This window comes from Ovis aries, chromosome 24 (genome assembly GCF_016772045.2).
Source record: "Ovis aries strain OAR_USU_Benz2616 breed Rambouillet chromosome 24, ARS-UI_Ramb_v3.0, whole genome shotgun sequence".
NCBI classification, from domain to species: domain Eukaryota; kingdom Metazoa; phylum Chordata; class Mammalia; order Artiodactyla; family Bovidae; genus Ovis; species Ovis aries.
The window spans coordinates 17789052-17812796 of NC_056077.1; the positions used below are offsets into that span (position 1 = coordinate 17789052).

A 23745-nucleotide genomic window follows, 5' to 3' on the forward strand; every position below is an offset into this window, starting at 1 on the left:
TCCTTTAGGATTGACAGGTTTGATCTCCTTGCAGTCCAAGGGACTCTCAAGAGTCTTCTCCAACACCACAGTTCAAAAGCATCAGTTCTTCAGTGCTCAGCTTTCTTTATAGTCCAACTCTCACATACATACATGATTACTGGAAAAACCACAGCTTTGACTAGATGGACCTTTGTTGGCAAAGTATTGTCTCTGCTTTTTAATAGGCTCTCTAGGTTGGTCATAGCTTTTCTTCCAAGGAGCAAGCATCTTAATTTCATGGCTGCAGTCACTATCTGCAGTGATTTTGAAGTCCAAGAAAATAAAGTCTCTCACTGTTTCCACTGTTTCCCTGTTTATTTGCCATGAAGTGATGGGACCAGGTGCCAGGATCTTAGTTTTCTGAATGTTGTTTTAAGCCAACTTTTTCACTCCTCTTTCACTTTCATCAAGAGGCTCTTTAGTTCTCTTTCTGCCCTAAGGGTGGTGTCATCTGTGTATTTGAGATTATTGATATTTCTCTCGGCAGTTTTGATTCCAGCTTGTGCTTCATCCAGCCAGCATTTTGCATGATGTACTCTGCATATAAGTTAAATAAGTTAAATAAGTTAAATAAGCAGGGTGACAGTATACAGCCTTGACATACTCCTTTTCCAATTTAGAACCAGCCTGTTTTTCCATGTCCAGTTCTAACTATTGGTTCTTGACCGGCATACACATTTCTCAGAGGCAGGTCAGGTGGTCTGGTATTCCCATCTGTTTCAGAATTTCCTACAGTTTGTTGTGATCCACACAGTCAAAGGCTTTGGTGTAGTCAGTAAAGCAGAAGTAGATGTTTTTCTGGAATTGTCTTGCTTTTTGGATGATCCAGCAGATGTTGGCAATTTGATCTCTGGTTCCTCTGCCTTTTCTAAAACCAGCTTGAACATCTGGAAATTCACAGTTATGTACTCTTGAAGTCCAGCTTGGAGAATTTTGAGCATTACTTTGCTAGCATGTGAGATGAGTGCAATTGTGTGGTAGTTTGAACGTTCTTTGACATTGCCTTTCTTTGGGATTGGAATGAAAACTGAGTTTTTCCGGTCCTGTGGCCACTGCTGAGTTTTCCACATTTGCTGGCATATTGAGTGCAGCACTTTCACAGCATTATCTTTTAGGATTTGAAATAACTCAACTGGAATTCCATCACCTCCACTAGCTGTGTTTGTAGTGATGCTTCCTTAGGCCCACTTGACTTCACATTCCAGGATGTCTGGCTCTAGGTGAGTGATCACACCATGATTATCTGGGTTGTGAAGATATTTTTTGTCTAGTTCTTCTGTGTATTCTTGCCACCTCTTCTTAATATCTTCTGCTTCTGTTAGGGCCATACCATTTCTGTCCTTTATTGAGCCCATCTTTGCATGAAATGTTCCCTTGGTATCTCTAATTTTCTTGAAGAGATCTCTAGTCTTTCCCATTCTATTATTTTCCTCTATTCCTTTGCACTGATCGCTGAGGAAGGCTTTCTTATCTCTCCTTGCTACTCTTTGGAACTCTGCATTCAAATGGGTATATCTTTCATTTTCTCCTTTGCCTTTTACTTCTCTTCTTTTCTCAGCTATTTGTAAGTCCTGGTCAGACAACCATTTTGCCTTTTTCCATTTCTTTTTCTTGGGGATGATCTTAATCCCTGCCTCCTATACAATGTCACGAACCTCCCTCCATAGCTCCATAGTTCTTAAGGCACACTGTCTATCAGATCTAATCCCTTGAATCTATTTGTCACGTCCACTGTATAAATTGTAAGGGATTTGATTTAGGTCATACCTGAATGGTCTAGTGGTTTTTCCTACTTTCTTCAATTTAAGTCTGAATTTGGCAATAAGAAGTTCATGATCTGAGCCACAAGTCAGCTCCCAGTCTTGTTTTTGCTGACTGTGTAGAGCTTCTCCATCTTTGGCTGCAAATAATAGAATCAATCTAATTTCAGTATTGACCATCTGGTGATGTCCATATATAGAGTTGTCTCTTGTGTTGTTGGAAGAGGGTGTTTGCTATGACCTGTGTGTTCTATTGGCAAAACTCTGTTAGCCTTTGCCCTACTTCATTTTGTACTCCAAGGCCAAATTTGCCTATTAATCCAGGTATCTCTTGACTTCCTACTTTTGCATTCCAGTCTCCTGGAATGAAAAGGACATCTTTTTGGGGGTGTCCGTTTTAAAAGGCCTTGTAAGTCTTCATAGAACCGTTCAGTTTCAGCTTCTTCAGCATTACTGTTTGGGGCGTAAACTTCGATTACTGTGATATTGAAAGCTTGCCATGAAAACGAACAGAGATCATTCTGTCGTTTTTGAGATTGCACCCAAGAATTGCATTTTAAACTCTTTTGTTAGCTATGAATGCTACTTCATTTCTTCTAAGGGATTTTTGCTCACAGTAATAGATATAATGGTCATCTGAGTTAAATTCATCCATTTCAGTCCATTTCAGTTCACTGATTCCTAGAATGTCATTGTTCACTGTTCACTCTTGCCATCTTCCGTTTGACCACTTCCAATTTATCTTGATTCATGGACCTAGCTTTCCAGGTTTTTATGCAATATTGTTCTTTACAGCAACAAAGGAGGTTGCCATTATTCGTTACCTCCACCATAGTCTGATCAAACAACAGGGAAGGAACACAGCCCCACCCAGCAACAGAAAATTGGATTAAAGATTTACTGAACATGGCCCCCCCACCAATAAGTACAAGACCCAGTTTCCCCCACAGTCAATCTCTCCCATCAGGAAGCTTCCATAAGCCTCATATCCTTATCCCTCAGAAGGAAGGCAGGATGAAGCCCACAATCACAGAAAACTGATCACATGGACCACAGCCTTGTCTAACTCAATGAAACTATGAGCCATGCTGTGTAGGGCCACCCAAGACAGACAGGTCATGGTGGAGAGTTCTGGCAAAATGTGGTCCACTGGAGAAGGGCATGGCAAACCACTTTAGTATTCTTGCCTTGAGAACCTCATGAACAGTATGAAAAGGCAAAAAGATATGACACTGAAAGATGAACTCCCCAGGTCGATAGGTGCCCAATATGCTACTGGAGAAGAGTAGAGAAAAAACTCCAGAAAGAATGAAACCTCCTTTAGTGAGCAGGAAAGAAGCACTGAGATGGAGACAGGAAGCTTGTTTAAAACATAGATTCCCAGGCCCCACCCACAGGGCTCCTAATGGGGTGTAGGGGGTTTGCACTTTTAAGGAACACCCCAGGTAATTCTGATGTAGAGAGTCTGTGGCCCACGTGTTGAGCAACCATGATCTAGACAGATTTGGCTTGAATCCTTCTCTGCTTCTGTGGAGGTGGTGGTTTAGTCGCTAAGTGTCCTACTTGCGCAACCCCATGGGCTGTAGCCCACCAGGCTCCTCTGTCCATAGGGTTTTCCAGGCAAGAATACTGGAGTGTATTGCCTTTTCCTCCTCTAGGGGGTTTTCCCGACCCAGGAATCGAACCCAGATCTCCTGCATTGCAGTCAGATTCTTTACCAACTGAGTTAAGAGGGAAGCCCTATCTACTTCTGACCTTCCTTAAAATCCCCAAATGGCATTTAGCTCACCTTCCTTTCTTGACCTGCAATGTTCCCTTGGTCTTGCTGCCCCATATTACTCTTCACACACCTTGGACAAGTTAAGTGTACCTGGCATACTTCTGAGTTACTGGATTCCAGACCACAGCAATAAATAGACTCACAGGAATTTTTTGGCTTCCTGGTACCCATAAAAGTTTGTTTACACAATCCTGTAGTCTATTAAGTGCATGATAGCATTGTGTCTAAAACAAACTGTGTATATGCCTTAATTTAAAATACTGTATTGCTGGGGAATTCCCTGGTGGTCCAGTGGTTAGGACTCCGAGCTTTCACCGCAGAGGGCCCAGGTTCAATCCTGGTAGGGAAACTAAAATCCCACAAGCCAGGGTGGCCAAAAATAAAAATACTTTATTGCTAAAAAAAGAAAAACACTGTCAACCATCATCTGAGCATTCCATGAGTTATGGTCTTTTTGCAGTACTAATGTCAAAGAGCACATGTCACCATGACAAATACAAAATAAAGAAAAAGTTAGAAATACTGTGAGAATTCCCAAAATGTGATACAGACACAAAGTGAGCAAATACTGTTGAGAAATGACTTGCATGATGTAGGTGGGATTGCCACAAATCTTCAACTTGTAAAATAAGAAAAACTCTATAGCTTCTAAGTGCAATGAAGTGAAGCACAATAAAACAAGGTGTACTTGCATCTCATCCTGTCAGTAAAATAAGTGTAATAACGGCATTTCTTTCATGGTGTTAGGAGGATGCAGCTAAAGGGTCACTTCCGAAAGGGCTTAGCAGGGTGCCCATTTGACAACAAGGGCTCAGTGTGTATTACTCTTAATAAATTCTAAGGTTGTGTACTCCTCAAGGTCAGGAACTCAGATTTTTCATTCTTGCGGCTACCATCACTGCCTCAACTGTCTGAAAGAGTACTGTCCTAGAACTTTCACAGATGGGTACTGAGCACTTGAAATGTGATTAGTGCAGCCTTGGAACTGAATTTTTTGTTTTGCTTCTAATAAGTTCTGATAAGCTCACATAGCTGCATGTGCTAGTGACCACTATATTGGACAGTGCAGGTCAATACATGTTGAATGGAGAAAAGACTGAATGTGCTGGTGTATTGGACTAGGTAGCGGGAGAGAGTGATGAGTTGAGAGAAGTGGAAAATTCAAAGAAAGAAGAGAATAATGGACTCAGAGGTGATATCTATTTGACCATAGAAATAAATGAAATAGATGTCCAATCTATTTCAACTCCTACCCAATGCTTGAATTCCTTCTCCCATATTGCATTATACCTAGAAAAATCTTTTTCATCTTGGATGTTTTCCTTTTAACGTCTACCTCTTGGTCGTTACTCTCCTGGTGCTATGATCCCAGTCGCTAATCACAGAAAACACTCAAATGTCAATAGAAGGTTGTTATTGCGGCTGTCTTTTCCCAGGAGTGTGCCCTTCTCCAGGGCAAACAGCTCTTCACAATGCAATTGACTAGTGGCGTTTTGTTGGGGAAGCTGCTCAACAACTCAAAGAGGGGATAATCCTTGTACCTACCTCACAGGGCTGTTGTGAGGATGGCTTAAGACGACATACGCAAAGGTGCTTGGCACAGTGCCTGACATTTACAAAGTGCTCAATAAATGTTCTGATGTTGACAAAGAAGCATGCTTTGCATTTGTTTTAGAATCATGGGATTTATTTTTGTCACACAGGCCTGTAGCAAGAAGGTAAAGACAGAAGTGTTTTGTTGCTCTCAAAAGCAGCTAATTTGATGTCACTTAGAAAGTGGTAGAGTTACAAATATAAGTTAATGAGGTCAAAGATGGTGAGTTTATATACACAGGCCCTGAAATGATTGTTATAACGTGGATGATAGATCCAGTTTCTTAAAAGAAACATTCTAACAAATGTAATTTTCTATAACAAACATAGTAAATTCAGTTTCTCGCAGCAAACATGAAAAGCAGGCTTGGTAATGATCGTGTGTTTGAGGTTAAGTATTATATTTTGTTAGGATATCTCCATTTGAAAAGCAAATCATCACAGCTAACAGACCTGTCAGAAACTCAATTTCAAGAAAATGAGAATAGGTGTTAAGACCTTTATTTTATCTGGCTAGTCCTGCGCATGTGTGTGTCTGTACGATGACTTACTTGTGAATATTCTTCAGTTTTCTCTTCTTTCCAGTGACAGATAATCCAGGGCTTTTTATTTTCAAAAGCACCTGTATTAGTATCAATAAACGTCTTTCCTGCTAAGGCTTCTAATTAAATCTTGTGATTGCTTATGACTTAATGATTTATAACTATGGTTTTAGCCAAGACTGAGTCAAATTATTTGGAACTTCAGTTCAGTTCAGTTCAGTTGCTCAGTCGTGTCCGACTGTTTGTGACTCCATGAATCACAGCATGCCAGGCCTCCCTGTCCATCACCAACTCCCAGAGTTCACTCAAACACATGTCCATCAAGTCGGTGATGCCATCCAGCCATCTCATCCTCTGTCGTCCCCTTCTCCTCCTGCCCCAATCCCTCCCAGCATCAGGGTCTTTTCCAGTGAGTCAGCTCTTTGCATGAGGTGGCCAAAGTATTGGAGTTTCAGCTTTAGCATCAGTCCTTCCAATAAACACCCAGAACTGATCTCCTTCAGAGTGGACTGGTTGGATCTCCTTGCAGCCCACGGGACTCTCAAGAGTCTTCTCCAGCACCACAGTTCAAAAGCATCAATTCTTCGGCACTCAGCTTTCTTCACAGTCCAATTCTCACATGCATACATGACCACTGGAAAAACCATAGCCTTGACTAGATGGACCTTTGTTGGCAAAAGTAATATCTCTGCTTTTCTATATGCTGTCTAGGTTGGTTATAAATTTCCTTCCAAGGAGTAAGCGTCTTTTAATTTCATGGCTACAATCACCATCTGCAGTGATTTTGGAGCCCCCAAAAATAAAGTCTGACACTGTTTCCACTGTTTCCCCATCTATTTCCCATGAAGTGATGGGACCAGATGCCATGATCTTCGTTTTCTGAATGTTGAGCTTGAAGCCAACTTTTTCACTCTCATCAAGAGGCTTTTGAGTTCCTCTTTACTTTCTGCCATAAGGGTGGTGTCATCTGTGTATCTGAGGTTGTTGATATTTCTCCCAGAAATCTTGATTCCAGCTTGTGCTTCTTCCAGTCCAGCATTTCTCATGATGTACTCTGCATAGAAGTTAAATAAGCAGGGTGACAATATACAGCCTTGACGGACTCCTTTTCCTATTTGGAACCAGTCTGTTGTTCCATGTCCAGTTCTAACTGCTGCTTCCTGACCTGCATATAGGTTTCTCAAGAGGCAGGTCAGCTGGTCTGGTATTCCTGTCTCTTTCAGAATTTTCCACAGTTCATTGTGATCCACACAGTCAAAGGCTTTGACATAGTCAATAAAGCAGAAATAGATGTTTTTCTGGAACTCTCTTGCTTTTTCCATGATCCAGCGGATGTTGGTAATTTGATCTCTGGTTCCTCTGCCTTTTCTAAAACTAGCTTGAACATCTGGAAGTTCACGGTTCACGTACTGCTGAAGCCTGGCTTGCAGAATTTTGAGCATTACTTTACTAGCGTGTGAGATGAGTGCAATTGTGCGGTATTTGAAGCTTACAGTCTTCTATTCTGATATTGCTGTTATTATCATTGCCATTGGCATCCTCATTATTGCTGTAGGTTCATCACTCCAAAGCTAGTCGCTGGCCTCAGCTCTCAATGCTGTTGTGAAACCAGGTCCCTTCATGTCACCTGCAACAACATGGATCAGTTCTGAGTCAGTGCTTGTTCCCCCAGCACAGCAGCTGAGCAGCTGGAGAAAAATGGCAGCAGATGGCTTGTCAGCAGTGCTTATCAGGCAGCTTCCATCAGCGCCTTCTCACGTTGCCTACGTGTGCTGGTCCCAAGTTTTTCCTCCACTCCTCTGACTTGGTGAAACCATTTGACAGATGGAGGAGGCATTCACTGAGACTAGGCAGGTGATCAGGAGTAGGGAGAGAATCCTCCAACTTGCAAATACTAGCAGACAGATTTGTGTCTGCATACACGGAAGAAGTATTTATCTCGCACAGTATTTATCTCACACTGAACCCACACAGTTCAGCCCTGCATCTGTGCTTTGGTACCTTCCTCTTGGTGTCCTCGGATCCTGCTCTATCATTCATCTCTCCTACATCTTTAACTTCGCTGCTGGCTTTTCCCTCCAAGCATCCTGTAGTCAGTTAGCTTGGGGAAAGCCTCTCCCTTGACCCCTGTTGTCTTCTAGCTCTTTCTCCCTCATGCCCTCTCAGCTCCAAAAAGAACTCTTGTTTGCACTGCAACCAGAAGTGGGGTCTGGCTTCTCATCACTCAAAAGCCAATAAAGAGGCAAGTTTGGTGGAAAGGAAAGTATGCTTCATTTTGGATGCTGGCAACCTATGGGCAGGGGTGGGGTGGTGGGGGAGGCAGACTCCTGTCCAAAGGCCAACTCCCTGCCTCTGTCCCCCACCCCTTCCCAACCAGTAGGCTGAGGGAGAGGGCTACATGCAGAAATAGCACAATCACCTGTGACAGTCATCTTGAAATTGGTTGTCGGTGGTCAGGCCAGGATCATCTTGACTGTTTAGAGTACAGTTAATCTTCAGTTCCAGGGTCGGTTGGTTCCCATTTCCTTGAGGTCAGTTTTTGGAATTGTGGCAGCTCATGTTATGGCTGCAGTCTGGTCATCATGCAGTTAACTTCTTCCCCTACCTGCTGGGTATTTCAGTACTTGTAAGACAGCTTACAGGATATGGCTCAGAATATTATCTATAGTCCTTCTTGAGATGGAACTAAAGGTCCCTGACTATGCTTAATGACTAAACCATTTTTATTTAGTTTTGTTGGACTGCTTTCCTCTGTTTCTGCATTTTCTCCCTTCTCTGATTACTCTTTGGCTAAAATTTGTCCACAAACAGAAGGAAAGTGGAGGATATGATGGGCTAGGACCATAGTGTCTTGCTTGATTTCAACACTGCTGTCGTTCCCATTCCTCTATAAACTCATGAGCTCCCATTTCGCTGCTCTGATGAAATCATTCTCATACGTCAGTCATCATATCTACCCATGTTGGACCAGGCATTGACCCCAGGCACTGTTCAAGACACCAACAGTTATTTTCCATCATAGACCGCCAGTTCAGAAATCAGCAGTTCATCTTATATATGTCCCTTTCACTTTTCATGATCCCCGCATTGATTCTCTAATCCCTATAGATCCTACTGGCTCCACATCCGTCTATCTCCTGTGAGCCCCAACTCCCCACCCCCTGGTTCTCATGGCCCTTACCACTGCCTGTTTAGATCACTACTGTAGCTTTCTAATTGGGAAGGGCTTCCTTCCAGACTATCTTTCCACAAGAAGCTCTCTCAAAATCTGATCACATCATCCAATGACCTAGAATGATTTTCATAGCTTTCATGGTGAATATAAGCTTTTTAGCTTAACATCTAAGCCCTTTAGTAATTTGGTCTCAGACTTCCCTGGTGGCTCAGTGGTAAAGAATCCACCAGCCAGGGCGGGAAGCACGGGTTCCATCCCTGATCGAACATGTGGGGAGATCCCACATGCTGTGGAGCAACTAAGCCCATGAGCCACAACTATTGAGCCTGTGCTCTAGAGCCTGGAAGCCACAACTACAGAGCCCACATGCCGCAACTGCTGAAGCACGTGGGCCCAAGAGCCCGAGCTCCACAACAAGAGAAGCCACCACAATGAGAAGCCAGTGCCCCGCAACCAGAGGGTAGCCCCTGCTCACTGCAACGAGAGAAAAGCCCTCAAAGCAACAAAGACCCAGCCAATAATAAATAAAATCAAAAACCAATAATTTGGTCTCTGTCTCTCTTTTTTTAGGTTCATCACCTACCATTTATCCAAATCATCCTAACGGTTAACATTTACAGAGCTGCCCTTTATGTGCCAGGCACTGTGCTAGGTGCTTGATTTTCCTCTTGTCTAAACCTCATAGCAACTTGGTGGTTTAAACAGATCAGGAAATTGAGGCATAGAGAGCTTAAACTTGCCCCCGAATAAGTGGTAGAATCAGACTGCAACTCAGATATGTGCGACACTCAAGTTTAAGCCCTTAAGCCACACGCCAGCGTGGTTCAAAGTGTAGACCTGGGGCACCTACGTCACAATCTCCCAGACACTTGCTAACGTGCAAATTCATTTGGTGTGATGACACCCCTATTCCTTGGGGGTGGAGTCCCTAAGCTCTGCATTTTAAATAAGCTCTCTTGGCAAGTGACTAAGCCCCAGTACCACTGTCCTGTGCTGTGTACCTTTAGCCATAAGAAACCATGCCTTCCAACACACCAGGCTGTTCCATTCCTCTGAGCCTTTGCGCAAGCTTTGCCTCTCACTGGACAATCTCTGCTTTCTTCTATCTTTATCTTTTAAGACTCAAGCCCAAGTGACCTCTCTTCTGGAAACCCTTCTATTATTCTTCACACTGATTTTGAAGTCTCTTCCTGGTGCTTCTTGAGTGTAGCCCTCTACAACATTGCTTTCACACCTCGTAACCGCTGGCTCTTACTAAGCTCATCTGCCCTTTTCATCTGTCCCTCCAGCACCTTGCACAGCCCCTCACCACAGTGTATGCTAGCCAAGTGTTCACTGGATTCACTTCCAGCCTCCACCTTCCTGGTTCATCCGTTTCCAGTAGGCCACTGTTGGGGAACATTGCATTTTAAGGCTGTTTCAGTTAGAAACATGTTCAGCTGCAAATCACAGAAAGCCCCACCAATAGTGGCCTGAGCAATACAGACGTTTCATTATGTCACGTCCCTGTAGCATGGCAGGGTGGGGAGCAGGTTCCAATTTGAGCGCAAAGGTTTTGTTCCACCAACAGAGTTACAGGCTGTTTCTGCTCTGTCTCTTGCATAATGTTGCCGTTCGTTGTATAAAATGAACATCTACTTTTACTTGTTCTTGGATTACTATTTGTTTAACAAATATGGAGCATCAAATTCTCCTAACCAATTTCAGGTTCCTCCTGCTATCCAAAAGTAGAGAGTTCCTATACAACCTTTCAGAAGCCAAAACAGCATGAAGTGAAGAAGTAGTTATACCTTAGGTCACATCTTGCTAAAGGATGCATAAAATAAATCGAGAAAAAGCACAGTGTTCACAGAGAATTCAAAGCTATGGCGGCTTGATGCTGAGTTCAGTGTAGTCCCAGGGAAGGAGCATGGCATCACCGACTAAATGGACATGAGTTTAGGTAAACTCCGGGAGTTGGTGATGGACAGGGAGGCCTGGTGTGCTGTGGTTCATGGGGTTGTGGAGTCAGACACGACTGAGCGACTGAACTGAACTGAACTGAACTCCACTGCTTGGGGTACACACTTCCTCTACAACAGTTCACTGCACAACAAACTGAATGTCCTTTTTCAGTTTTCATCTTTTCTGATAAAAACAGCAATGCTCTTTGGACTAATTTTGGTTAGTGAACACAGGTAGGTCTTTTGTCAGAGTGCAGTGCATAAAGCAAACTTTCGAAAAGTGGGAGAGACCTGGAGTCCAGTTTACAAGCTTAAGTAACTAAAAGATTGTCAACATTGATACAGAATACACCTGATTTTCTTAAGAATTTCTAATGCCAAACCAGCAAATTTTTCTTCAGTTCCCTTTACAAAGTTAATCAGATTCATAAAGCTTTCAATGTAAAAAGCATCAGTCTTTAATCAATTTATGTTTTCATTGAAATCACAAGGTGATAGCAGTGTTGAATTCTCAAATATGCCAAATTCTCTTAAACATTACAGAGGCTTGAAATAAAAAACACATCAGATTGTCCTGAAGCTAATTATTTTCCCATACTTCTGCAGAATCATATGCAGAATCATAACTATATCTTTTGTGGTTGTATGATGAAAATGTTTGTAATTTTCCATCAAATTTCTCCTTGGGAAAAATATGGCAGATAAGTAATGATTAAAGAATTATAGATAAAAGTAAAATACAATTTTAAATATGTGTTAGATAGATTATACCTGAGAAGAACAGACGGGTTTAGGAGTATGGATTATTGTAAACCTTTTGGAGGGCAATTTGGCCCAAAATTTAAATCATTTTTTCATTTGAAAGAACAATTTCACATCTAAGAGTTAATCCTACAAAAGCACCTCCTTTCTGATCAATGGTGTAATGTATAAAGATGCTTACAGTGGCATTGTAATAATGAAAAATTGGAAGTAATCTAAAAGCCTACTAAGTACACTGGTTGAATAAATGAGGCACATGGTATAGTAGCAACACTGAAAGAATTCCACGATTCAGGACATAGAATGGATCCTGGCACACAGTGGGCTCTCATAAATACAGCGAACTGACAAAGAGTCAGAAGTAACTTGCTGTAATACTTGTTTTGTTCATGCATTCATTGATTGTGTCATTCATTCAGTTTCAGAATTCCCTGGTAGTCCAGTGGTTAAAACTTGGCACTTCTAATGCAGGGGCATGTGTTTGATGCCTGGTAGGGGAACTAAGATCCCACATGCTATGCAGAGTGGCCAACAGTTTTTCTTTTTTTAAAAAAACAAAGTATATTCATTCAGCTTCATATTCTTGGGAATATGATGGTGAGCACAAAGAGACCAGGTACCTCCCCACCCCACCCCCAAAGAAAACCAGTCTATTAGAAGAGATATTCAATAATTTTTATAAATTTCAAATAAGAATAAGACTTGATATGAGCTTTGCAGAATAAGGACACAGTGTTTATCAGGTTCTATGCTTGGATAATTTGACCTAGTCTAGGAGATCTATGGCACCCCACTCCAGCACTCTTGCCTGGAAAACCCCACGGATGGAGGAGCCTCGTAGGCTGCAGTCCATGGGGTCGCAGAGTCGGACACGACTGAGCGACTTCACTTTCACTTTTCACTTTCATGCATTGGAGAAGGAAATGGCAACCCACTCCAATGTTCTTGCCTGGAGAATCCTAGGGACGGGGGAGCCTAGTGGGCTGCCGTCTATGGGGTTGCACAGAGTCGGACACGACTGAAGCTACTTAGCAGCAGCAGCAGCAGCAGGAGATCTAAAGTGAATGTATTTGTGAAATATGTACAAAGGTTAGTAAATGCATTGAAAAAGACTTGGATGAATCTATGCCAATTCCAACAATAGTTATGAGCTGTAATGGGATTAGGTGTGATAAGACATCTCTGTGTTATTTGGAATTTTTCTGACAAGCATGTATTGCTTTTGTAATCAACGCTATAAATGTATGCTATGCTGTGCTTTGTCACTCAGCCATGGGGTCTCTTTGTGACCCCACGGATTGAAGCCAGCCAGGCTCCTCTGTCCATGGGGATTCTCCAGGCAAGGATACTGGACTGGTTTGCCATGCCCTCCTCCAGGGGATCTTCCCCACCCAAGGATTGAACCCAGGTCTCCCGCATTGCAGGCAAATTCTTTACGAGCCGAGCTACCAGGAAGCCTGTAAATGTATATGTATCTTAAATCCAAACAAACAGGTTTTATACCACATTGGTGATTCTCAACGTGTTGGAGGACAACAGTGAATTTACATTTTTTTGCTCGAGAGGAAAAACTAACGTGGTAGAACTAGAGCTACCATGGTGGGCAGAATTCTCAAGATTCCTGCCCCTAATGCTCATACCTCTCAGCTGTCCAGTCAGATACTAAGCCAGGGATTGGTGTCAAAGGATTTTCGAGATCGAATTCAAGTGTATAATCTATTGACGTTATCTTTTTTTTTCTAAACTGAATCTGTAGTTTTGTTTTTGGCTGCACCATGCAGCTCATGGAATCTTAGTTTCCCTGGCCAGGGATTGAACCCAGAGCCCTGGCACTAGAAGCTCAGAGCCCTCACCCCTGAACCACCTGGGAATTCCCTCAGTTGACTCTAAATTGGGGAGATTATTGTAGGCGGACCTGGCTTAATCAGGTAAGTCCTTAAAAGAAGTCAGATTCAAGCAGAAGAGACTCCTGTTTGCTTTGAAGAAGCAAATAACCATGAGTGAGCTATTGTGGCAAGGATCTGAGGGTAGCAAGCCTCTAGAAGTTGAGAGCAGTTTTCATAACAACCGAAAAGAAAACGGGGACTTCAGACCTATATACACAAGAAAATGAATCCCACCAACCGTCAGTGAACTTGGAAGAGGACTCCAGCTGTCAGATGAGATCACAGTCATGGCTCACACCTTGATTTCAACCTGATGAAACCCTGACCCTCGGGAAGTGTGAGATAATAAATCTGCATTATTTAAAGTTGCTAAGTTTGTGGTAGTTTGTTACACAGCACTAGAAACCTATTAAATTGCTTATAACCTGCATCCTGACGTACTTGTTCCCAATCTGATACCTAAGAGTTAAAAAAAAAGTTGAGAATTTCTGTGCTACTTGATAAGGAACTGCTGCTGCTAAGTCGCTTCAGTCATGTCCAACTCTGTGCGACCCCATAGACGGCAGCCCACCAGGCTCCTCTGTCCCTGGGATTCTCCAGGCAAGAACATTGGAGTGGGTTGCCATTTCCTTCTCCAATGCATGAAAGTGAAAAGTGAAAGTGAAGTCTCTCAGTCGTATCTGACTCTTTGCGACCCCATGGACTGCAGCCCACCAGGCTCCTCCATCCATGGGAATTTCCAGGCAAGAGTACTGGAGTGGGATGCCATTGCCTTCTCCAGATAAGGAACTAGATGATGGAATAAAATTTGCCTTCAGTACAACTGCATCAGTTCCATTTTACCCAGAAATTTTGTTTACCCTCATCACTACAAAGCAACTATGCGATTGCCTTTGAAACACTCTCCTTTCTGGAAATATTTTACCAGTCTTTCCCTTAGGGGCAGAACTAATACAGCCATGGGCATTTTCTGTTTCTGCAATAGCTGTCGTAGAACTTGTGCGGAATGTTCTTTTCACTGAGCTCCGCAGCAGGTTAACTGTGATCAGTCTTGAAACCCGGCAATCATTCTCCATCTCACTGCATGTTACAATCAGCTGACGACTTTGAAAATACTGATCTGATTCTTGCGTCAGACCTATTGGAAAAAAAATTTCTGGGGTTGGGCCAAGACATTGACATTTTCAAAGAGCTGCCAGGTGATTCTAATGTATAGCAAAGATGGAAACTTAATGGAGCTTACAGTAGGACCTCTCCAACTTTAGTTTCATTATATATATATATGTATACATATATAGTATTTATATAATTTTATACATATAATATTTATATACTATAATATACACATATAGAATGCATACATATAATTTATATAATATTTATATAATTTATATAATATTTATATATATAATTTTTATTTATTTATTTTTGTCTGTGCTGGGTCTCCATTGTTACCCGAGGGCTTTCTCTGCTTGCAGTGAGCAGGGGCTACTCCCCAGTTGCAGTTGCAGACTCTAGGGCACAAACTTAATAACTGTGGCACATGGGCTTAGTTGCCTCAAGGTGTGTGGAATCCTCCCAGATCACGGATTGAACCTCTGTCTCCTGCCCTGGCAGGCAGATTCTTTACCACTGAGCCATCAGAGAAGCCCCTTAGCTGTGTTTTTAACTCCCCAGGAATGCCGATGCTGCTGGTCTGTGGGCAGTGCTTTGACTAGCAAGGGTTTATGGGATTGCTTTTCTAGCTGTGTGCCCCAATCTGGCAATCTTAACTTCACGCCCATCCCCAGAAATGCCTGAGATGGCTCATCTTGCCTCTGTCTCTTTTATTCTGCCCTCCTATACACAACATTCTCTTCTTCCTTTTCTCCCCTCTCCTTCCTGTATGCTGTTGGTGTCTTCCCTGAGCCATCTCTTCATTTTCTTCCTCTCTTATCCCTTGTCATTAGCATAATTTGGGGGGCAAAATCTAAATCTGCCTGCTTAGGAAGAGTCTCAAACTTACATATAGCCTAGACTCTTTCATGCAAGAGAAGAATCATCCTTCACCATTTAAATGAACACCCTGTTTGTTGTTTTTTCACTTTTGTAAACCGCTAGCCAAAATAAAATTTAAGAATATTTTATTCGGAGGAAACGGAATTACATCAAGCTTTAATGAACTGTGGAATTGAGGGTCTTTTTTTTTTTTTTCCTCCACTCCCCACAGAGTATGAAGCTGAGCTTCCTCCCTTTCCTGAAGGATATAAAGTCAAACAAGATGCTGTGGTTACTGTGAGTATCACCCGGGCCCCAACCTAACTGAAAGGTTCTAACTGGAGAACAGCATTGACAACTGGTGAGCATCAGACAGTGTCATGAATCGGGAAGTGGGGAAAGGAAAGGCCCTGGAACCAGAACCAGAAGTGGCCAGTCCCACCTCTGCTGCTTAAAGGGCATCACACAACCACTCTGAGTCTCAGTTTCTGCATCCATTAAATGGAGCAGGTCATCCTTGACTGACTCACAGGGCCTTTGTAGGGCTCAAATGAAATCCTAGGTGAGGAAGACATTTCCAGTGAATTCAGTGTCGCTTCCATGTTGGGGACAGTTTCGCAGATGGAGCAGATTTCTTTTTGCATAGCTGGGTGGGCTAAAATTGTACTAAGGAAAAGAGAGGGCCAAGGACAAAGCATCAGAAAGGGAGGCCCTAAGGCAATATTGATGCTTCCCTTGTAGCTCAGTTGGTAAAGAATCTGCCTACAGTGCAGGAAACCTGGGTTCGATCTCTGGGTTAGGAAGATCTCCTGGAGAAGGAAATGGCAACCCACTCCAGTATCCTTTCCTGGAAAGTCTCATGGACAGAGGAGCTTCGTGGGCTGCAGTCCATGGGGTCACAAAGAGTCGGGCACGACTGAGGGACTAACACTTACTTAAGGCAATATTCTTGGGAATAAAATAGGTCTTAATGGAGTTTAAAATAAAAAGGTAAGGCTATGAGGGATGAGCAGTGTCACTGGAATGGGTCCAAAACCTAGTCTCTTGGAAAATCTCATGGACGGAGGAGCCTAGTAGGCTGCTGTCCATGGGGTCACTAAGGGTCGGACACAACTGAGCGACTTCACTTTCACTTTTCACTTTCATGCACTGGAGAAGGAAATGGCAACCCACTCCAGTGTTCTTGCCTGGAGAATCCCAGGGACAGGGGAGCCTGTGAGCTGCCATCTATGGGGTCGCACAAAGTCGGACACAACTGAAGTGACTTAGCAGCAGCAGCAGACTTCCAGTATCTCACTATAGCTGCCCCTGTTAGAGATTCTGTGTCTAAGAACTTGCGAGGCCTGTGATTTTTCCTTTTTCCTAGCATCCTGTTCTTGCCTTATGGATGCAGTGCTTTTTCAAGTTTCTCTGCAAATACTAATTGCAGTTCTCTTCCCTGAAATATTTGTGCCTCTTCAGGGTCAATTATTCTTTACAGATCTTGATCTTTGTCTTTTATGCTCTTGATGTTCCTCACCTATGTAGAAAGTTCTGATTTTTTTATTCAAAATTTAAAATGCAGGCCTTGGATTTTTCTACAAAGAGGCGGGGTTTTCTTTTTCTTGTTTTTCCTGCCATACCTGTAGGTTTGTTTTCTGGATGGGTCACTTCTATGAATAGAAACACTGGCTGGGAGCTCATGGTGGGTGATTGTCTTCTGGAGGACTTTTCTTCAGGGTTGGCAGGCAGGGAGTCCCTATTTGGGGACTGAGCTGGGAGCCTCCAAATCAACTGTTGAGGTTTGTGGGGTTTTTTAATCTTTTGACAGCCGACCTGGCACCCTGAATAGTTGTACTCTTTCCCAGGCTGTTTGTTTAAATTGTTGACAAAAGATTCATTGGAAAGGAGGGAGAGCAAGATAGAATGGGCTGCTGTGAATGTAGCGTTATGTATGCTGATGGGGGCAGGGGGGGTGACAGAGGGGCAGGCCAAGGGAACCCCAGCCGGATTTTCACGTAACCTCACCTGTATATTGTTTCCTTGCTCATCTCCACACTCTGTGGAGTTGAATTTTGGAGCACTGAAGCCACTGAGCATTCTGGTGGGAACATGGACTCTTGCCTTCTGAGGGCAGTTTCCTCCTGTGGATTCTGAGCTGCCACTCCTCTCCATTATGTGACAACAGGCTTTATCCTGCTTCTTTTGGAAATGTTTGAAGATCTCTCACCCACTGATAGCCCTTCTCTTCTTTCTTGTTGTTTAGTTGCTAAGTCACATCTGACTCTTGGCGACCCCATGGACTGCACCACACCAGGCTCCTCTGTTCTTCACCGTCTTCCAGAATTTGATCAAACTCATGTCCATTGGGTCAGTGATGCCATCCAACCATCTCATTCTCTGTCACCCCTTTCTCCTCCAGCCTTCAGTCTTTCCCAGCATCAAGGTCTTTCCCTATGAGTCAATTCTTAGCATCAGGTGGCCAAAGTATTGGAGCTTCAGCTTCAGCATCAGTTCTTCCAATGAAGATTTAGATTGATTTCTTTTAGGATTGACTGGTTTGATCTTGCAGTCCAAGGGACTCTCAGGAGACTTCTCCAGCACCACGATTTGAAAGCATCAGTTCTTCGGCACTCAGCCTTCTTTATGGTCCAGCTCTCACATCCATACGTGACTACTGGAAAAACCATAGCTTTGACTAGATGGACCTTTGTCAGCAAAGTGATGTTTCTGCCTTTGTGTTCTTTGTTAGGGGTTTATTTCTTGATTGTTATTTATAGGTGTCTTGAGAGAGACGAGAGAGAAAGATTAGTGCTCAGTATGCCCCCTCTAAAGTCTGACACAGAATTTTATTCTTTGTTAGATTATAAAGGAAAATACAATTATTTAAGCAATATGAATTGATTCTCTCTCGCACCACCACTCCAGGAGTTGCCATTGGAGGAAATGGTTTTCCATGGCTTCAACGCAGAACACCTTTATCCAGTTCCTCGTTTAACCGTGGCCTCACAAGCATCCTGTTCTCAAGCGAAACGGGAAACAGTTGACCCAAAAACATGTACGTAAGGAAGTGAGATCTCAGGTCTATGTTTTCTAACTTTGCGAAATCATGGGGTGGGGACCGGGTGGACAGATAGAACTCAGGGAGATCATGTAATAAGAAAGAATGTGTTCTTGTTTTAATTAAAGTGTCCTTTATTCCACTGATGTATCTTTAAGGTTGAAATGTATTAATAGTAAAGATGATCAATAACAAGCATACCTAGGTTCTAAGTTAAATACAAAGGGGGAAAATGTACAGAGTGAAAGAAAATATCATGCTGTCTTGCTTGGCGTGCAGAAGCCAGAGACGTAGGTGTCCTCATCCTCCTCCCTGAGTTCCCATTCCTCCTCCCCACTGGTGCCAGGCCCTCTCCCGCTGGCTTGTTCTGTTCCCTCAGCCGGTGTACTTTGGGCCTTGGCAACCACCATCACCGTGCCCTGAGGATCCGAACCTCGTACCCCGCCCTGTTCCCTTGTGGCCTCAGTTCCCACCACACTCCCCTTGTGTATTTCCCTCCAGCTGAGCTGGGCCCCTGGCTATGCCTGTGACCTCGACCCGGAGTGGGACCCAGTCTACAGCCCCACCAGACTCAGGGGGATATTTTAAGTTTCTTCAGTAATAGAGCCCAACTCAGCAGTCTGGAGTCAAATGCAACATTTATGGTCATGTTGTTTAATGGAGAGTACCTTTTTTTGGTTCAGAAGCAAATGTTCCTCCCAGATTAACTTGGGCCATTTGGGATTTGGGATGGGAATGTTTTGTTTTTTTTTAGGTTCCCCCAAAGAGTTTTTGGAAATGTTCATCTTTCCAGTTCTGCTGCCCGGAATGGCTAGCCTGCTTCACCAAGCAAAGAAAGAAAAGTGTTTTGAGGTCAGTTGTTTTGTTTATTTCTAGATAATAATTCACTGTTATCAGATGGTAGCTCATTATACCATCAGGTGGTTGTTTTCAAAACAATCCCTTTGGGAGAGAAAGCCTGTGTTTTGGTCACTTACCCAGCTCCAGCCAGGATATCTAGCTGTGCACACACGCACTGCCATCTGTCTGGCCGCCTGGCTATGGGGAGGTTTTCTGCTTTGCTTGGCCTCCCTGCCTGCCCTTCTCCTGGGCATTTGGCATCTGCCAGGTTTCTTGAGTTGCCTGCTTCTGTTAGGACAAGCCCACATTATAGCTCTCCTTCCCTCTTATCTGGCTCTGGATTGACCTTCCCAGCTTGGGCCTCTCCCTACTCCACTTCATGCCAAATGCCATGAATGTACTTGCTTCTTGCCGTGCTCCCCCTGGCGCACAGCGAGTCCTCGGTGACCAGTCATTATCACCCTGTAGCTAGCTAGCTATCTGTATGAATCAAGTTCCAATTCTGGCGCCTCCCCCGCCACGTGAATACCCCAAAGTGAATACTCTTTTCTGCAGTGAATACTCTTTGCTGCAGTTGACAGGATACATTGGGTGTGTGTGTTTGCTGCACAGGACTAGAATTTTGGACGGCCTGCATACAGAGAATAAAACAACAACAATTAACGTTGATCAAGTGCTTGCTCTATGCTGGGAACTCTGCTGCTGCTGCTAAGTCACTTCAGTCGTGTCCGACTCTGTGACCCCATGGGCTGCAGAGGCTACAGCCCGTGGGATTTTCCAGGCAAGAGTACTGGAGTGGGGTGCCATTGCCTTCTCCACTGGGAACTCTGCTAAGGGCTTAATCATCAATGACCTCATTTACTTCTCTCAACAGTCCTTTGAGGTTCCTCCAATTCGTATCATCTGCATATTTCCAGATGAGAAAACAGAGGAATGGAGAGATTCAGAAAGGTGATCAAGGGTGAATAGCAGAGCTAGGATTCAGATCCAGATCAAATGATTCAAAACGATGTTTTAAAATATTGGCCATAACTACAATGCAAACCCCAATCTGCTGGACAGATGTCTTTAAAGCATTCACAGTTGATATTATCATCTGCTTGGTTGCCGTTCAGCATGGGATCTCTGTGAGAATAGGAGATATACTGTCCTGATGATTTTATATGCTGAAGAGAGACCATTTTCACATGCTCTAGCAAACACTCAATTTTGCTTTAGCACTGCCCCTCCTTGTCTTTATTCCTTAGCTTAATTCACTACAACTTGATCCATTCAGCATAACATTCCTTCTGACAGGCCTCACCATGACAGTTGTGTCTTTGATAGGAGAAGAATTATGAGGCATTGATCTGAAACCAGGCAGCATACCTGTGAAGGAAGAGTTTAGGGCACACTGCTGGGCCATGGTACACCATTTGAGAACCATGGATCCACATAAGGAGGCCAAGACCCCTCAGCCTGTCTTTCAGGACCCTCCACAGTTTTCCCCTCTTTCCTTCTAGCCTCATCACTCTCTGTTCTCCTTCCTGGATGATACCCTCCATTCCAGCAGGTAGAACCACCTGGAGGTCCCTGTCAGTCCCACACTTCTGTGAATATGTTCCTCCTTCTTCTTTTTTTTTAGGAAAAAATCCTTGAGTTCTTATTCTCTGCATATTTAAGTTCTGCTTATTTTTCCAAACTCAGTACTATGGCTTCTCTTTCAGGCCTACTCTTCCAAAACTGGAAGCAATTGAACCCAGCCCTCAGATTTCAGAGGAGTTCATCTATTTCTCTTCTTGTGTAAAATTAAGACATCCTTAATTAAGACATTCTTGATCCATAAATGCACTTCATTTTTTAAATGTCTGTTTCCCCAGCATTTTAAGTTCCTTGAGGACAGATACTCTGATTTATTTTTCTGTCTCTATTTAGTGCCTCGTATATTCTACCCAGAACCGTAGCCCCTGGTGAACATGTAGTCGGCCCTCAATAAATGAGTGCATGGTTGGACATCAGGGGAGCACCTCCACTACTATGTCCTTGACCAAAACTCAGCTCTCTTCTACCTAGGAAGGCTGTTCTCTTGGGCACATCCGTGGCGGGGACACCATGAAGTGGGAGTGAAAGAAGAAGACTTTCATCCACTTTGTGAGTTTAGTCAATATAAGAAAGCAGTGGGTGGCAGATTGATTACATTCTTTGCAGCCAAAGATGGAGAAGCTCTATACAGACAACAAAAACAAGACCGGGAGCTGACTGTGGCTCAGATCATGAACTCCTTATTGCCAAATTCAGACTCAAATTGAAGAAAGTAGGGAAAACCGTTAGACCATTCAGGTATGACCTAAATCAAATCCCTTATGATTATACAGTGGAAGTGAGAAATAGATTTAAGGGCCTAGATCTGATAGATAGAGTGCCTGATGAACTATGGAAGGAGGTTTGTGACGTTGTACAGGAGACAGGGATCAAGGCCATCCCATTGAAAAGAAATGCAAAAAAGCAAAATGGCTGTCTGGGGAGGCCTTACAAATAGCTGTGAAAAGAAGAGAGGCGAAAAGCAAAGGAGAAAAGGAAAGATATAAACATCTGAATGCAGAGTTCCAAAGAATAGCAAGAAGAGATAAGAAAGTCTTCTTCAGCATTCAGTGCAAAGAAATAGAGGAAAAGAACAGAATGGGAAAGACTAGAGATCTCTTCAAGAAAATTAGAGATACCAAGGGAACATTTCATGCAAAGATGGGCTCGATAAAGGACAGAAATGGTCTGGACCTAACAGAAGCAGAAGATATTAAGAAGAGGTGGCAAGAATACACGGAAGAACTGTACAAAAAAGATCTTCACGACCCAGATAATCATCATGGTGTGATCACTAATCTAGAGCCAGACATCCTGGAATGTGAGGTCAAGTGGGCCTTGGAAAGCATCACTAGGAACAAAGCTAGTGGAGGTGCTGGAATTCCAGTTGAGCTATTTCAAATCCTGAAAGATGATGCTGTGAAAGTGTTGCACTCAATATGCCAGCAAATCTGGAACACTCAGTAGTGGGCACAGGACTGGAAAAGGTCAGTTTTCATTCCAATTCCAAAGAAAGGCAATGCCAAAGAATGCTCAAACTACCACACAATTGCACTCATCTCACATGCTAGTAAAGTAATGCTCAAAATTCTCCAAGCCAGGCTTTAGCAATACGTGAACCATGAACTCCCTGATGTTCAAGCTGGTTTTAGAAAAGGCAGAGGAACCAGAGATCAAATTGCCAACATCCGCTGGATCATGGAAAAAGCAAGAGAGTTCCAGAAAAACATCTATTTCTGCTTTATTGACCATGTCAAAGCCTTTGACTGTGTGGATCACAATCAACTGTGGAAAATTCTGAAAGAGATGGGAATACCAGACCACCTGACCTGCCTCTTGAGAAATCTGTATGCAGGGCAGGAAGCAGCAGTTAGAACTGGACATGGAACAACAGACTTGTTCCAAATAGGAAAAGGAGTACGTCAAGGCTGTATATTGTCACCCTGCTTATTTAACTTCTATGCAGAGTACATCATGAGAAATGCTGGACTGGAAGAAACACAAGCTGGAATCAAGATTGCCGGGAGAAATATCAATAATCTCAGATATGCAGATGATACCACCCTTATGGCAGAAAGTGAAGAGGAGCTAAAAAGCCTCTTGATGAAAGTGAAAGAGGAGAGTGAAAAAGTTGACTTAAAGCTTAACATTCAGAAAACGAAGATCATGGCATCTGGTCCCATCACTTCATGGGAAATAGATGGGGCAACAGTGGAAACAGTGTCAGACTTTATTTTGTTGGGCTCCAAAATCACTGTAGATGGTGATTGCTGCCATGAAATTAAAAGACATTTACTCCTTGGAAGAAAAGTTATGACCAACCTAGACAGTATATCCAAAAGCAGAGACATTACTTTGCTGACTAAGGTCCGTCTAGTCAAGGCTATGGCTTTTCCTGTGGTCATGTATGGATGTGAGAGCTGGACTATGAAGACGGCTGAGTGCCAAAGAATTAATGCTTTTGAACTGTGGTGTTGGAGAAGACTTTTGAGAGTCCCTTGGACTGCAAGGAGATCCAACCAGTCCATTCTGAAGGAGATCAACCCTGGGATTTCTTTCGAAGGACTGATGCTGAAGCTGAAACTCCAGTACTTTGGCCACCTCATGCGAAGAGCTGACTCATTGGAAAAGACTCTGATGCTGGGAGGGATTGAGGGCAGGAGGAGAAGGGGACGACAGAGGATGAGATGCCTGGATGGCATCACGGACTCGATGGACGTGAGTCTGAGTGAACTCCAGGAGATGGTGATGGACAGGGAGGCCTGGCGTGCTGCAATTCATGGGGTTGCGAAGAGTCAGACACGACTGAGTGACTGAACTGAACTGAACTGAATCCTCATTATATATTAATTATGCAATTAACAAG

General features: G+C 43.3%; 1 protein-coding gene across 2 annotated transcripts in view; it reads left to right on the plus strand.

Moving 5' to 3' along the window:
- The window catches only part of IQCK (IQ motif containing K), a 151151-nt gene that overhangs the window by 1065 nt on the left and 126341 nt on the right, over window positions 1-23745 (plus strand). For both annotated transcript variants that reach the window (XM_004020807.6, XM_042240479.2), the window contains exons 2-4: window positions 15672-15736; window positions 18347-18476; window positions 19234-19331. In XM_004020807.6, coding sequence (XP_004020856.4) covers window positions 15672-15736; window positions 18347-18476; window positions 19234-19331 — 293 coding nt within the window. The remainder of the gene's footprint in view (window positions 1-15671; window positions 15737-18346; window positions 18477-19233; window positions 19332-23745) is intronic.